The sequence below is a fragment of the Lissotriton vulgaris genome, chromosome 5 (assembly GCF_964263255.1).
Source record: "Lissotriton vulgaris chromosome 5, aLisVul1.2, whole genome shotgun sequence".
Classification (NCBI taxonomy): domain Eukaryota; kingdom Metazoa; phylum Chordata; class Amphibia; order Caudata; family Salamandridae; genus Lissotriton; species Lissotriton vulgaris.
Window position 1 is genome coordinate 2,009,236,832 of NC_141693.1, and position 15,662 is coordinate 2,009,252,493.

Here is a 15,662-nt window from a genome sequence, read left to right on the forward strand (position 1 = left end):
CTTGAAATAAGACAGGACGATTGTAAATTAATTTAGACTAGGAACAGGTAGGATGGCCAAGTAACGGAAAAACTAACAGTGCCAACCTGAGACAGACTCGTACAATTGATCATTAATTAGGTTACGCAGCTTTTCTAAAGAGGTACTGGAAAGCATCGGTTGTGTCAAGTTAATCACAGGACTGAGAAATGTGTATAATTCCCCAGCAAACCACACCCACACAGAAACAAGGCAAACACCTTCAGTTTTAGATGGTTTACTATCAAATCTCAAAACCACTGAAAACTGATGCTTGTGAGGGACTATACGAAATGTAATTCCTCCAATGCACTGCCCCAGACATAAGTCACTCATGACATCCACGATTTACATAACTTCACTAACACCACAAATTGCTTTTGTATACGTATTTTTGACTGGTGGCATAACATAGCCTCAAGTTAAATTACTTAAATGGCAACTAATTGGTCATTTATAAACACATTACTTGCTCTGGTAAGTGAAGCTTCATAACTCCTGTTTAACAGACCCTTTTGCCTACGAAATTGTTTTCTGTTAGGCAACGGTTAGGTCTGTGTCTAAAGTATGAACGGAGCATTGCTAGCAGCCATACCGAGTGAGAATCAGGTGCAAGATTAGACATGCTCTGCAAGTGACATTCCAATTCACTGAATTACTGTGAATTAAAGAAATTAAGAATCTGACTAGCAAGTTTATCTCCTTGAAAAGTACCACAGAACTACTTTTTGTTTGGTCACTGCTCACTCTTACTAAAGACTTCACCTCGAGTGTGCATGCTTAATTACATATCTGGCCATCCTTTAACCCCTTCGATGCCGATGACGAGCTCAGCTCGTCATCAGCCACGGGTGGCGTGTGCTGATGACTAGCTGAGCTCGTCATGTAACATTGCTTTTTAAATGGTGCAGCACAGCGCAAAAATCACCGCAGCAGCGATGCGGTTAAATGTCACTTGTATACTTTTAACCTTTGTGCGTGCCTTTTTGTTGTGATACCACAGTACATTCTTCCTCTCATATAGCTATTCTAGAGTGACTGTGTTGAATGTTATACCCAAAGAGCAAAAGTACTTATATACCGTTTTACTCAATCCACAATTAGACATGTTTTAGAGAAATTCAACTAACTCTCCAGAAGAATACAGACGTTGCTGTGAGCTTTAGGCGCCTTCCTGGGGACAGAGATTGTCGTTCCTATGAATGATTGGTTGTAAATGGGTGATAGTCTCAAGCTGTGCTTTACAACGGGAAATACTTCATTATGCGGTGTCAAAAAGAGTTATGCACAGCAGATCAACCAAGCTTGGATTTTAGATGAACAGGCTGTGATTTAGGAAGAAACTTTCAAACCAGGCAAGCTGCCCTGTTACCTTACTTGGGAGCAGCCAGGAGAGTTAGGATGCAGGTCCTATCGCAGTTGGTGAAGATTGCAGATTGCACAGTAAATTAAGCACAGATTGCTGACATTTGGGGTTATGTATGTGTGCATCTACATAGGAGAATATATCTATATATATATATATATATATATATATATATATATATATATATATATATCCATAGATTTGACACCAGTTATAGTTAGCTGGAAATTTTACTGACATAAAACCATTGAAATTCCCACGTTATAGTTAGTTGGACTCACTATAACTTGCGTGTGTAATGCACTGCTGATGACATCACATATTACATCACTCGTGACATGGTCAGTGACATCAGCCAATCACCTTTCCGTGCTCGTACCGGGGTGCGCTTATAAATATATATATTTTTTGAGCCTAAATTACTCAAAATCCACTGGAGCACATATCTTGAGACATAGCAAAGGCACATCAGGCTACCAGTCCCTACAATTTTGCCAAGTTTGGTGGAAATCCATTCAGCCGTTCGGGCTAAAAGTGAGTTCGACCACCCTATGGAAATTAACATGGAGAAAACACGTTTTGGGACCCCCCTTTTATCTCGCCCCCCCCCCCCCCCTGACGAATCCCCCCCACATTTTCAGGGAAGGAGCGGGCCACCTACTTTGAGAAATTCGCGAAGATTCGTCCACCGGCGCCAAAGTTATTCCCAATAGAATGTTGCGGATTTCCTACGGAAAGTAGATCCTAACTATAACTACCTACTGGCGACCGCCAGTAGGTAAAATATACATACATACATACATATATACATATATATACATATATATATATATATATACATACATATATATATATATATATATATATATATATATATATGGCGCACACCTGTTATTGAATGTGAATTACATGTAGCATGGTAAGAGAAGAAAACAGCTCATCTTTCAAAGAATGATAAAGTAAGCACTTACAAAAACGGTACTACTTTCACCTGTTCTAATGATGCTTAGAAAATCCAAAGCTGTAGCTTAAGCAAAACAAACTAACCTCTCATGCCGCATTATTCAAGACCCTTTAAGCAGCTTGCAATAGACTTAGCTAGTCCTACCCCATCACATACAGAACCTTGGTAAGGCCCTCTCAACAGGCAGATTTCTACAAAGCACAAGTCGTGTGATGTTATCACTGGCAAAGAGACCATGCCTCCCTGTGGCCTCTATGAAAGGCATAGCAGTAAAAAGTCAAGCTACACAGAAGTACTGCGTTCACCTCAGGAGCTACTACTTAGGTAGTGCAGGACTATCATGTTCACCAGCATTCACTTATGGTCATGCGTTGACACTTTTCTTGTCCACCTGCTTTACATTTTAAGAGTGATATGCTTAACATACCATGCATGTGCCATGCTGCTATCTCCTTACTGGACCCTTCCTCTGCCTAACACATACACCATCCTCCAACATTGGTTGTAGTCTGCTTCATGCCCAGGACTTACAGATCTAGAGGTACACTCTGTTACCAAATTCTCAGTTAACCCAGTGAAAGTCTCCGCATTCTAAGTTAACTATCCTACTTGGGCATGTCTAATACCAATGCCCGTTAATTTTAAGAGTTCATGGCCAGATTGGCAGTGGTTCTATTCTGATCTTGCATCCTTTAAGACAAGCCACAAAAATCTTGACAGTCTGTGGAACAAAAACTAGGATCATTATATTAAAATTAAATATGCGACCAAACATTTTGCTTATAGGAAGTCTATTTTCAAGACTGGGAACTGCCATATGCACCGCTGCAGGTTCCACAAAGGCCATTTTAGTGATAGCTTACAAATTCAAATTCAGTGGGCCTGTATATATGAAACATATCACCCATCAACATTCATCCAGCTGCCCTTTTCATTCCCATTAGTGATGCTAGTGGTCACCTGGAGCTCATCTATGAAAAGATGGAAGTTTTGTTCTGGGTGTCCCTCTTCCCATTTTGTTGGGTCAATGCTGGTGGGTACTGCAGTGAGGTGTACTGTCTTTCCCAGTCTCAAATACATGCAATTTATGAGTTCTATTAGATTCCTGTTTTTACCAGATCAACAAGGTTGTGGCAACTTACTTCGCTTCTTCAAAGAGGAGGAAAAACCTCCCTTACATCCACTACAACAGTCTGATCCCTCAAGTTGTCACCCTCCTCACGTTTTGATCAATGAAATATCAATACTTGAGTCTTCGTAGGCATTAGGCTGTACAGAACATAACTGCACACTTCTTAGACCTGAGAAAATGAAGTTGGCTCTATACGCACGTAAACAGGATTAACTGCATAAACAAAATTACCCACTTTAAAGTACTCTGTGTGGTGTACAATCTGATCATTCTCATGGGCCCATGCATCTCCAGAATAAATATGCTACTTACTTTCCTGAGGATTATTTACACTCTGTCCTTCAGGCAAGTTTCAAATTCCGCATTTCACTAGCAACAGCCTTTGGGTCGACTCTCTCTACCACGTGCTATGCTCTCCTCCTCACAGACCATAAAAAATGTTCATTTTACAAATAACTTAAGACCCATCTCTGTGTATGTCCGACAGCTAACAGCACAAGGACACCCCTTGCCAACCATGCATTACAAGACTTAATTAATCACAGTGACTTGTTATTTAGAGTGAGGTACAATATAATTAATGGAAACAAACGTACTTTAAACTTTTGAGGTTTGACTTAATGCTCGATAAGTTCTAAAAATAAATAAATTAAAACATGCATTTGCAATGTAATAGGTCTCGCATTTGTGACTTTAAGCTATTGGCATTGTACGTGACAATGCCTTTTATTTATCCGTTTTGTTAATTAACAGATAAATAAAAGGCATTGTCACTTACAATGCCAATAGCTAAAACTCTCGCAAATGTGAGACCTATTGTCCCAGGTTGCTAGGAAGGTGAAAGAATGAATGGCGTAACGAATGTTGCAGGAAAGCATGTCGCTCCAGTAGTAGAGGAAACTCATTTAAGAAAATAGTGCTTACAAACTAAAAAAATACATATTGTGTAACAACCGATGTAAAAGGGCCAGTCCTCATAGGAGGTTACAAATGAAGACAAGGCAGTACTAAGGAGGGACTAACAAGCCGATTTACAAATTAGAAGAAGTCAGCAATCACAAAGGGAAATGACACAAGCCAATGACATGGGTGGTGAGTGGGCGGGCGTCTATTCCATACTCCAATACAGCATGCCGCAGAGCAGCACATAAGCTGCCCAGACTCGACCTAAAAAAGTCAGATAAGGGAGTGACTTTTGTAGCAAAGGCTTGGGGAAGCAAATTCAAATGTTAGATAACACTATAGTACAATGTATCAACTTCTGAAGTCTCAAGACAGCTGCTGACCCTTTGAGTCAGGAGGACAGGTAGAATCTTCTTTTAAAGAAAGAATGAAGAAAAAAATGTTTAACTTTTTTAAGGGAGCGCTTTATTGAAGTAGTGATCAAACCCCCCCCCCTTTTTTTTAATCAAAACCCAATTGGTGTGGATTCAATATCTTATAAAGATCCATGTGCGCCGATGGAAAAGACCCCTTTCTCTAGAATTTCAACAAGCTTATGAAAAGAAAAAAAAATTGGCACATGTGTTCATCCGTGCCCAGTGCCCGGAACCATGGCCCTCTGGACCACCACAGGTACTCCGCCTCCAACCTCTGCACCCTCGACACAACTACTGCTGCCTCGCATCCCCCTACTTCACAGCGTAACCTTTCACCTGTCTCCAGCACTGTTTCTGTGCATCCCTAGGATTGACCTCACAGGATCTGACACTCCGCTGTCCCAGCAGGTCGAGAACCCGATCAGTGTGTTTACTCACCCTCTGGGGTGCTATAATCTTATTCGATTGGACATTGCACGGCTTCTATATTATTGTTTCCTGATTGTTATTAGTGTGTATACTCTTATGCGATTGCTACCCTACCCTGCAAATGTAAATGTATTGGCATTTATATAGCGCACTACTTACCCGTAGGGTCCCAAGGCGCTTCGACCGCTGCGAAACCCTTCCTGGCTTCCCTGAGAGATGGACCCTTAATGGGTATCTCTAGGGTGAGACCAGGCATCCCCGGCGGTCTGGTGGGGCCGTTAGTGAAGATGAGGCAAGCTAATGCCCAGAGTTGCCGAGTGTGATCGCTGATCAGAGTGGGCACCGAGGCGAGAGAATTATCGAGTCCGCTGACCCTGGTCCAGAAACCTGCCGCGCCGGGAATCGAACCCTGGTCCCGGGCCGTCCTCTGCTCTCGGGTCTGCCGCCTCTAACCAGTGAGCCACACTACTCACTCACTACCGAATATTATATTGTTTTCAAGAGTTTGTCTACCCTACCTCCTGTTTCTGTAAAGCGCTCTGATATCTGCAAAGATCTTGTCCGCGCTATATAAAACCTTAAAAATAAATAAATAAATAATAACTCGGAGGCCTCCTGATCAATGTAAGAGTGCTGTGCAAACATGCCACTGAAGCCTGGGACAACATCTCCACCTCATCGTGACCTTCATCACAGAGACCTGGCTCACCCCGCGTGCGCCTGGACATTGCCACCACATCTCCCAACGGAAATAAGATGAAACACTGCAACCGCACAGACAGACACACTGAGGCGGCATGGTCATCATACACATGGAAGCTATCCTCTGTAGGACCACCAAAGACTAAACCACGCCAATCAGGCACCTGAATTTCCAACCCCATACCTGTGACAAAACCACCAGAGGCACCCTTGCATACCGATTCCCCAGGACCACGTACATGCCTCAGCGACACAATCGCAGAATTCATCACCCCGCTCACCATTGAATCCGACCACTACGGGAGAACTAAACTTTCACCTGGACAACCCCACAGACACCAACAGCACCGACCTCCTGGAACAAATGGACAACATTGGCCTCAAGCAGCTGGTCTCAGACCCCATGCAGAGAGCTGGACACACCCTGGACCTCATCTTGACATCCAGCAATATAATCCGATACTACCACACCACAGAATTCTCTTGGTCTGATCAATCCCTTGTGCCCTTTGCCATAGCCAGACCCCCCCCCCCCCTCAACCACCCAAAATGCCCCTTTCCATAGCAGTCTCTCCACACCAGTGGACAGACACCCAGCCTCTCCCAACCAGATGCCTTTATCAACCTGTACAAGGCAGCAGATAATTAAAAATCCTGGATCACATGTGCCAACGACCAAGTCACCCCCCTCCAAACCAGACAACTAGTACACACAAGAACTCAGCGCTACAAAATGGTGCTCCGGCAGAAGTGACAGTGAGCGTGGCCTTTCAGGTCTTCCTCAACAACTCCACCACCTACTAAAACAAGCATTTACAATGCAATGGTTTTGCCTTTGTTAAAGTTAGAGCTATTGGCATTGCTCTTGGCACTCTGAAGCTCCACTCTGAAGCTCCACTCTGAAGCTCCACTCTGAAGCTCCACTCTGAAGCTCCACTCTGAAGCTCCACTCTGAAGCTCCACTCTGAAGCTCCACTCTGAAGCTCCACTCTGAAGCTCCACTCTGAAGCTCCACTCTGAAGCTCCACTCTGAAGCTCCACTCTGAAGCTCCACTCTGAAGCTCCACTCTGAAGCTCCACTCTGCACTCTGAAGCTCCACTCTGCACTCTGAAGCTCCACTCTGCACTCTGAAGCTCCACTCTGCACTCTGAAGCTCCACTCTGCACTCTGAAGCTCCACTCTGCACTCTGAAGCTCCACTCTGCACTCTGAAGCTCCACTCTGCACTCTGAAGCTCCACTCTGATGCGAAAAAAAGTATTTCACAGTGCAGAGTAACAGTCCTAAAATCCTGGCTGAACATAACAGTCTGCAGTTTCACACGTTACATTTGTGTTAGCTGCATTACGTCATAATTTATTGTCAAAGGCGAAATTCTGATTTAAATGGTGTATTCTGCAAACCGGACCCCGTTGTCTCCACTGCCCAGTGATATGATCAAATGCTTTCAGATGTTAAATCTACAGAAAGTTAAGCACTCCATTGATAGGATTCTCGTAGAATGGCCTGTCATTAATTTGGCCTCCAGGTTCGGAAGCATTCTTGAACTGCAGCAGGTATTAATGAGCGGGAGGGCGGGAGGGGGCGGGAAAGGGGGAGGAGAGACGCAGATGACGGCCGGAGCAGGAAGGCGGGTGCCGGCAATGCCGGAACAGATTCGGGGGCGTTCCCGGCTTTCGCGTGACGTCGGCAAAAGCCAAAGAATCTCGGGAACGCCCCCGTGTCTGGTCCAGCATTGACGGACAGGCCCCTGGTCCAATGGCTAGGCTCCATTTATGGAGCCAGCCAATGAATGACGAGGGCCGACCCAAACCCACACACAGTACTCATTAGGTTTTTGCCTGCGCAAAAAAGATGCGCAGAGCGCATCTTTTTCGCGAGGCAAAACCTAAAAAGCAGAAAATAATAGACCTGACACCGCATCGAGGTCAGCATCAACCGGACAAAGGAACTCTTCGCCATCGTCAGAGAGTTCACCTGCCTTTCAGCCATGGAAAACTCTGCAGCGCCTCGCAGACCACTTCACCAACAAGACAGCCACCATACACAGAAACTTTGAGCCCCTGACCACCTCTGCATCCCAAATCCAGCAAAGACAGCCACGACCACCTGCGCACCACTTGGGAACAACTTGCACCACCCACTGAGAAGCACCCAACGGCATGTGCCCCCAACGACTTTTCAACCTCAAAAGAGACCAGATCAGCCACCAGTTCACCGCCATCCTTAACCCCTACATCTCTACAACCACTTTCCCCGACGCCTGGTAACACTTAGAGGACCAACCCGCTCCCCAAGAAACCCTAAGCAGAGCCCAACGTCCTACAAAACTAAACCCCCATCTTGCTGCTTCAGTTCCCAGTCAAAGTCCTGGAGAAGGCCAACAACCTTCAACTCACCAAATACCCTGAGAGAAACAACCTTCTAGACAACTCCCATTCAGGATTCAGAGCCAACGACAGCACAGAGACAGCCCCAATCGCCACGACAGACGACATACATACCCTACTAGAGAGGGGCGGGGTGGTCACCTTCCCTAATCCTACTCTACCTTTCCGTCGCCTTCGACACAGTCTCCCCCCACATACTCATCAACTGTCTGCACCAGATCGGCATCAAGGATGACTCTTAAATTGATGGAATCCTTCCTCAAGGAATGCAAAGGATCTCCGTGCAAACCAGAGCGCTCCACAGCCCGGGGATGAAGTGCTGTGTAATGTCACAGTGCAGTACATGGTATAGGCCAATTCTACTACAGTACCTGCTTCAGTGCACACTTGCACTGAGAGCAACTGCTGTGCTGTGACAGCTGTGTGGGCGGATGGCTGTGAGAGCTGTGTGGGCTGTGAGAGCTGTGTGGGCTGTGAGAGCTGTGTGGGCTGTGAGAGCTGTGTGGGCTGTGAGGGCTGTGAGAGCTGTGAGAGCTGTGTGGGCTGTGAGAGCTGTGTGGGCTGTGAGGGCTGTCAGGGCTGTGAGGGCTGTGAGGGCTGTGAGGGCTGTGAGGGCTGAGAGCGCTGAGAGCTGTGTTGGGCTGAGAGCTGTGTTGGGCTGAGAGCTGTGTTGGGCTGAGAGCTGTGTTGGGCTGAGAGCTGTGTTGGGCTGAGAGCTGTGTTGGGCTGAGAGCTGTGTTGGGCTGAGAGCTGTGAGGGCTGAGAGCTGTGTTGGGCTGAGAGCTGTGAGGGCTGTGTGGGCTGTGAGGGCTGAGAGAGCTGAGAGCTGTGTGGGCTGAGAGAGCTGAGAGCTGTGTTGGGCTGAGAGCTGTGTGGGCTGTGTTGGGCTGAGAGCTGTGTGGGCTGTGTTGGGCTGAGAGCTGTGTGGGCTGTGTTGGGCTGAGAGCTGTGTGGGCTGTGTTGGGCTGAGAGCTGTGTGGGCTGTGTTGGGCTGAGAGCTGTGTGGGCTATGTCGGCTGTGTGGGCTGAGAGAGCTGTGTGGGCTGTGAGAGCTGTTGGCAATATAAATAACAATGCCATTTATTTATAAGTAAAAAAAAAAGAAATGTCATGAGCAATGCCAATAACTAACTTTTCCAAAGGCGAAACCATTGCATTGTAAATGCTTGTTTAAGCAAGAGAAGGAGGGGTTGCATCTGAGGGCAGCAGGGAGTGTGTTCCACATCCTGGGTACGTTACCAGAGTACGGCGGGCACTGGGTCGTTTTCTATTTGAGTTTCAGATGGATGAGAAGAAGTGAGTTTATGCTTCTCAGAGTTCTGGATTTTCCTGCTTTTACTTGTTTGCTGTTTAGGTAGTTGGGGGATTGGGCATGAAGGGCCTTGTGTGTGATGCAGGCCAGTTTGTAAATACATCTACCTTCTATGGGAGGCCAGTTGAGAGCGTTGATGGTTGGTGAGACATGTTCAAATCTTTTTACACCAGTTATGAATCGGGCTTCCATGTTAAGGACTGACCTCTCAAGCTGCCTCCCCGACCTAAGTGCGGTATTGTAACCTGCCCTGAGCTGCTCTGAGCTGCACCCGATTGCTTTTATCAACTCCCACAGCGCCCGATCTCAACTATTGACTTGCATAGCGGCCGGTCTTAATTATTATTCCCTGCCTTGATTTGATCTGAGCTGCTTACTCCCATAGCGCCCGATTTCAATCTTTAACTATTCATTCCCATAGCGCTCCAACACCTCAGTAGTAGCGCTTGTCCCACTTGCACCAATTAGCATAATTACACAGCGCTAGCCTCCATAACGTGCTGTAACGCTGAGCTTTGTCTGCATCGCCTTGCCTTTCATTAATTTGATTGTCTGTGCCCGAATTTGTTTGTTAGTTTGAGCGTGTCATTAATTACTTTGTGCCCCCATCTCTGCATTGGATTTGGCCGACTGCCATGTTGTTTAGTCTCTTGTTGTTGTTAAGCCTTCCCTCCCCGGATATCCACCCCGCCTCCCAGCTGCTCCGCCCTCGCCCCTCCACTATCCATATATGACCATTGTCAGTACGCGCAGCGTTTACGCGCAGCGGTCGCGCCCCATAGGTAAGCCCGTCTGCGCCTGGACCGCGCCCAGCGCCAGACCCCTGGTCCCGCCGCTCCCAACCCTCTAGAGTCACATATGATGCCGCTACTCTCCTCGCCCTCAACCCCGGACGCACTCCACTATGCTGCAAAGCTACTCCAGGACGTACCCACGGCCCATTCGCCTGCCTCTCCTGCAAGCTCAACTGCTTCAGGACCCTCACCAAAACCACGTCCTCCAAACACAACTCAGACTCTAACCGCCTAAATTGCATCCTGCTCAACACCCACTCGGTCCACAGACACGCAACTGAACTCTGGGACCTAATCCACACTGCGTCACCTGACATCGCCTTCCTTACTGAAACATGGATGAACACGTTATCTGCTCCCGACATCGCCATACCGGACACTTACAAAATTATCCGTAAAGACCGCACCAATCAAACAGGAGGAGGCATCGCCATCGTCCACAAAAACACCATCAAAAAAACAACCAGCTCCGACGACAATCTTGCAACCGCCGAACATCTCCAGTTTCAGATCCACACCGACCCCAGGACCACACTGAGAGACACACTCATTTACAGGCCTCCAGGCACCAGATCAATTCAGCGATGACATCGCGGACTATGCCGCACCATAGAGAAGAATTGGAGAAAAAACCCAACCTCAGACAACATGGCCTCCCTCAAGACAGCCACCGCAAACACCACCAACTGATTCGATCCGCCAAGAAATCAGCATTCAAGGATCGCCTTGACAACAACACTCATAACAGCAAGGAACTCTTCAATATTGTCAAAGAATTCACCAACCCCACCGCAGCAACTAACGACATCACCCCCTTCCAAGACCTCTGCAATGCGCTATCCTCCTTCTACAACAAAATTGACGATATCCACAACAGCTTCGAGAACTCTCCCAGCGACCAACCCGCCCCACCCCCTTCAGATCCTACTCCTCCAACTAACAACCTCAGCGCCTGAAACCCAATCACCACTGAAGACACCATTCACCTCATGAACTCAATCCACTCTGGCTCACCTTCTGACCCGTGTCCCCACCACATCTTCAACAAAGCTGACTCCATCATCGCACCCCAACTCTGCGATGTCATCAACTGCTCTTTCAAGTCTGCCACCTTTCCAGAAAGCTGGAAACACGCCGAACTCAGCGCCCTTCTGAAGAAACCCACAGCGGACCCCTCAGAACTGAAAAACTACCAACCCATATCCCTCCTCCCTTTCCCGGCCAAAGTCATCGAGAAAGCCGTCAACAGCCAGCTCGCCACCTTCCTTGAATCCAACAACTCCCTTAATCCATCTCAATCCGGGTTTTCGAGCCAGACACAGCACCGAAACCGCCCTCATTGCAGCGACCGACGACATCCGAGCACTCCTGGACAACGGAGAAACAGTGGCCCTCATCCTACTCGACCTTTCCGCCGCCTTCGACACTGTCTGCCACAACACCCTTATACATCGACTCAGCAACATCGGCATACAAGGAAAAGCCTTGGACTGGATCATCTCATTCCTCGCCGGGAGAACTCAAAGAGTCCGACTTCCCCCATTCTACTCAGAGGCCACCGAAGTCATCTGCGGCGTACCTCAAGGATCCTCACTCAGTCCCACCCTCTTCAACGTCTACATGAGTCCTCTCGCCTCCATCGCGCGCCAACACAACATCATCTCTTACGCCGACGACACCCAGCTAATCCTTTCCCTCACCAAAGACCCCAACATCACCAAAACGAATCTTCACGAAGGCATGAAAGAAGTAGCCGAATGGATGAAACAGAGCCGCCTAAAACTCAACTCGGATAAAACAGAGGTGCTCATCATAGGATCTTCCCCCTCAGCTTAGGACGACTCTTGGTGGCCTTCAGCTCTGGGCACAGCACCCACACCCACAGACCATGCACATAACCTAGGCTTCATCCTAGACTCCTCTCTCTCGATGTCCAGACAAGTCAACGCCGTCTCGTCCTCCTGCTTCAACCTCGAGACAAGAAAGACTGTCACCCACGCACTGGTCACGAGTCGACTGGATTATGGTAACACGCTTTACGCCGGAATCACAACAAAATTACAGAATAAACTCCAGCGTATCCAAAACGTGTCAGCGAGACTCATATTAGACACCCCGCGCCAAGATCACATCACCAGACATCTAAAAGACCTCCACTGGCTTCCCGTCAACAAAAGAATTACTTTCCGCCTTCTCACCCACACACACACAAGGCCCTCTACAATCTAGGACCCGAATGCCTCAACACTTGATTATCCTTCTACAAACCCTCCCGCCAATTAAGATCGTCCAATCAAGCCCTCGCCGCAGTCCCGCGCACCCGGAAATCCACCATGGGTGGCAGATCCTTCTCCTTCCTGGCTGTCAAGACCTGGAACTCACTCCCCACCCACCTCCGCCTTAATCAGAACCACATCTCCTTCAGAAAAGATCTGAAAACCTGGCTATTCGACAAATAATTGAACCCCTACCCCTTCCCCTAGCGCCTTGAGACCCTCTGGGTGAGTAGTGCGCTATACAAATTCCTGAACTTGAACTTTTGGTGACCCTTTTAGGATGGCGTTTCCATAATCCAGTTTAGAAAAGACTAGATTGTACGATTGTCTTGAGATCATCTTGAGGAATGAAAGGTTTAATTTTCTTGAGGTGTTTTAGAGAGTAAAGCGCACTTTTTTTGCAGAGTTCTTGATATGGTCCTTCATTGATACGTTCTTAGCCAGGGTAATGACTAGTGACTTTACAGAGTCGGATAGGATAGCATGGTCACAACAAACAGAATCTACAATAGAAAAGTGGTGGCCCGAATTGAAGAGCTGGCATGTGCCACAAAAAGGAGCATGTATTAGGGGCGTAAAAGACAAGTGATGATCTAGAGTCTGGCATAAATAAAATTAGAATTTCGATGTAGGCATTTTATTTTTTAATTATATAAAAGTTATGTTTATGTATATGTTTCTGCATGTTTGTGTACACTTTTTAGATAAAAATGTTAAAAGCTTCTTAGGCCGAGAGTACCCTGCTCCTAGTGGGGTTCAAAAGAAGTCAAAAGGAACAACAGAAGTCAAAGGGAACTGCTGGGTTAATACAAGAACCTAACTAGGTTAGTCAGTGTTCAGTAGGTGGGGTTTCTGCTCTCTGTCAGGAGTTTAGCAAGAACATAAAAGTACGAGCCATGGCTGAAAGAAGCATGCATCTTAACTCTTTGGAAAGGATGAAAACAGGAAGTATTACAAGGGCATAAAAGATTAAACTAAAGTAAGGGTGCTACACCATAAAAATAAAAAAGACCACAAACTAGTATAACGGTAACTCCAAAGCCCTCTCATCGTACAAAGACGCATAAGTCTGAAACAGATGTCATTCACATACGTTCTGAAGGTTTACAACATAGTATCCTGGCACAGTGCCTGCGCCATTGACCGGTAGTTTGGGTCCCAACCCCAAATTAACATAACACAACATACTGCCTGACCCAAAGAACTTAAGTGTGGCTAGGCAACCAACAGCTCTCCAAAAAGAGACATAACACCCCACCAATACAGATGCAATAGAAGAGGACCTTAAAGTACTCATACCACTCAAACAAACTGCCCTATAGCAAGAACGCCACGAAACACGGCACCTACAGAAAGAGCGGAGAGGGAATTTAACAGTCTAGTATTGAACCACGTGTCGTAGCAATTCCTCCTATTAGTCTGCCTTGGAGATAAGAGGCACGACCATACATTCATAAGCAAGGGCGCACACGGTAAATTTGCAAAAAGCATGACAAAGACATTAAAATGAACCAAAGTCTGATCCCCATATGACCTCACTAGTGTAACTACAGACGTGTTCAAGTTCAGAGACCCGTCCTCGAGAAATCTAACGTGGTGAAACCAAGACAGGAAAGAATATTAATTCCAACTAGATCAAGTAATGGCAACACATTACAAGTTGCTGCGAGGGCATCTCCATTCCTTTAAGCTGTAAAACTCAGGCAGTACCCATCAGAAAAGGGGCATAGTTGAGGGGCGAGCACCAAATGACGTTGCACAAGTCTCACTCTCAAACTTGCAGCACTAGGGCGGGGGCTAAAGTTGCAGCACTGGGGCGGGGGCTAAAGTTGCAGCAAGGGAGCCTTCGCTTCTAAACTTGCAGTAGAGAGTAGGCCGGCACCTGCCCGCCTTCGGGCATGGATGGCTCTCCCCATACCCTCACATGTGGCAGACTCTCAAACTTATTCCGAGCTCCCAAGCCCCTCCCAACAGTGCCCAGGAGTGTGCAGGCCCAGGACCACATGGCCTTGCCCTCCGGGCCCAGGGCCACCAGTGTCGCTGTCCTAGAGGCCTACCCCCGCCCGCAGGGGCCACCCCAGGAGCACCGAGCCCCCTGCCCTCCCCTCACCTGTCGGGCCCGTTGTAATACGTCTGCGAAGCCGTCTGATTTCATCCCCCCGGGGTTGGCGCTTTGCACCAATTCAGCCATAGCGGTTCCCCCCCCAGACCCCCCTGCAAGGCCTCCTCGGGCCTTGGCCGCCGCTCCGTTCCGGCCTCTCACAGCGCTTGGGGGGCCCGCTACCCGGAAACGGAAACGACACGCGCGAGCGTTAGAGCTCTCACTTCCGGTATAGAGCCAACGCCACCGCGTCCCTGAACGTAAAGGTCAATGCGATGTAAGGGGTAGGAGTTAGCGTCATGACGTCACGTGTTCTAAGAACGCGGTCGGACGTGCGCCGTAGTAATAGAAGGACTGCCATGCCATGCTGGTGCGTGCGAAGCCTGACTGTCGCGCTGTGCAGCGCATGCGCAGTCTCCAGCTGATAGGACTGGTGTGCTGAGAAGCCTGGCTGTCGCGCTGTGCGGCGCATGCGCAGTCTCCAGCTGATAGGACTGCTGTGCTGGCCTGACTGGGGAAGCCCTGAGCCTCCTATTTTATTTTATTTATTTATGTGTTTTTATATAGCGCGGACTTCTGAAGGCGTCAGAGTGATTCTCAATAGGAACAGAAAATATACATGAGGTAGCAAACAATGCATTACGAGAGGAAAGAGTGACAAGTGTGCAGGTTACAAGAGAAAACAAAGTACAATTAGAGGTAATATACTGCAATATATGCTAGACACTCAGGCACAAGAACAAACGTTTCTTAGGCAATGGTGGCACTTGTGCAAGTATCAAAAACAAACAAAATGTAAGAGGTAGTAAACAGTGTGTTACAAGAGAAAAGTGGCGTGTGCATGTTACAAAAGAGTACCA

At 47.4% G+C, this 15,662-nt stretch overlaps 1 protein-coding gene across 5 annotated transcripts in view; it reads right to left on the bottom strand.

The window, feature by feature from the left end:
- The window catches only part of FUBP3 (far upstream element binding protein 3), a 285,902-nt gene extending 270,816 nt beyond the window's left edge, over window positions 1-15,086 (bottom strand). For 2 of the 5 annotated variants that reach the window (XM_086924813.1, XM_086924811.1), the window contains exon 1: window positions 14,812-15,005. In XM_086924813.1, coding sequence (XP_086780939.1) covers window positions 14,812-14,892 — 81 coding nt within the window. In that variant the 5' untranslated portion in view covers window positions 14,893-15,005. Of the gene's footprint in view, window positions 1-14,811 lie in introns of all 5 variants that reach the window. The other 3 variants (XM_086924812.1, XM_086924814.1, XM_086924815.1) reach the window with 3 other exon arrangements.
- Window positions 15,087-15,662: the final 576 nt, after the last annotated feature.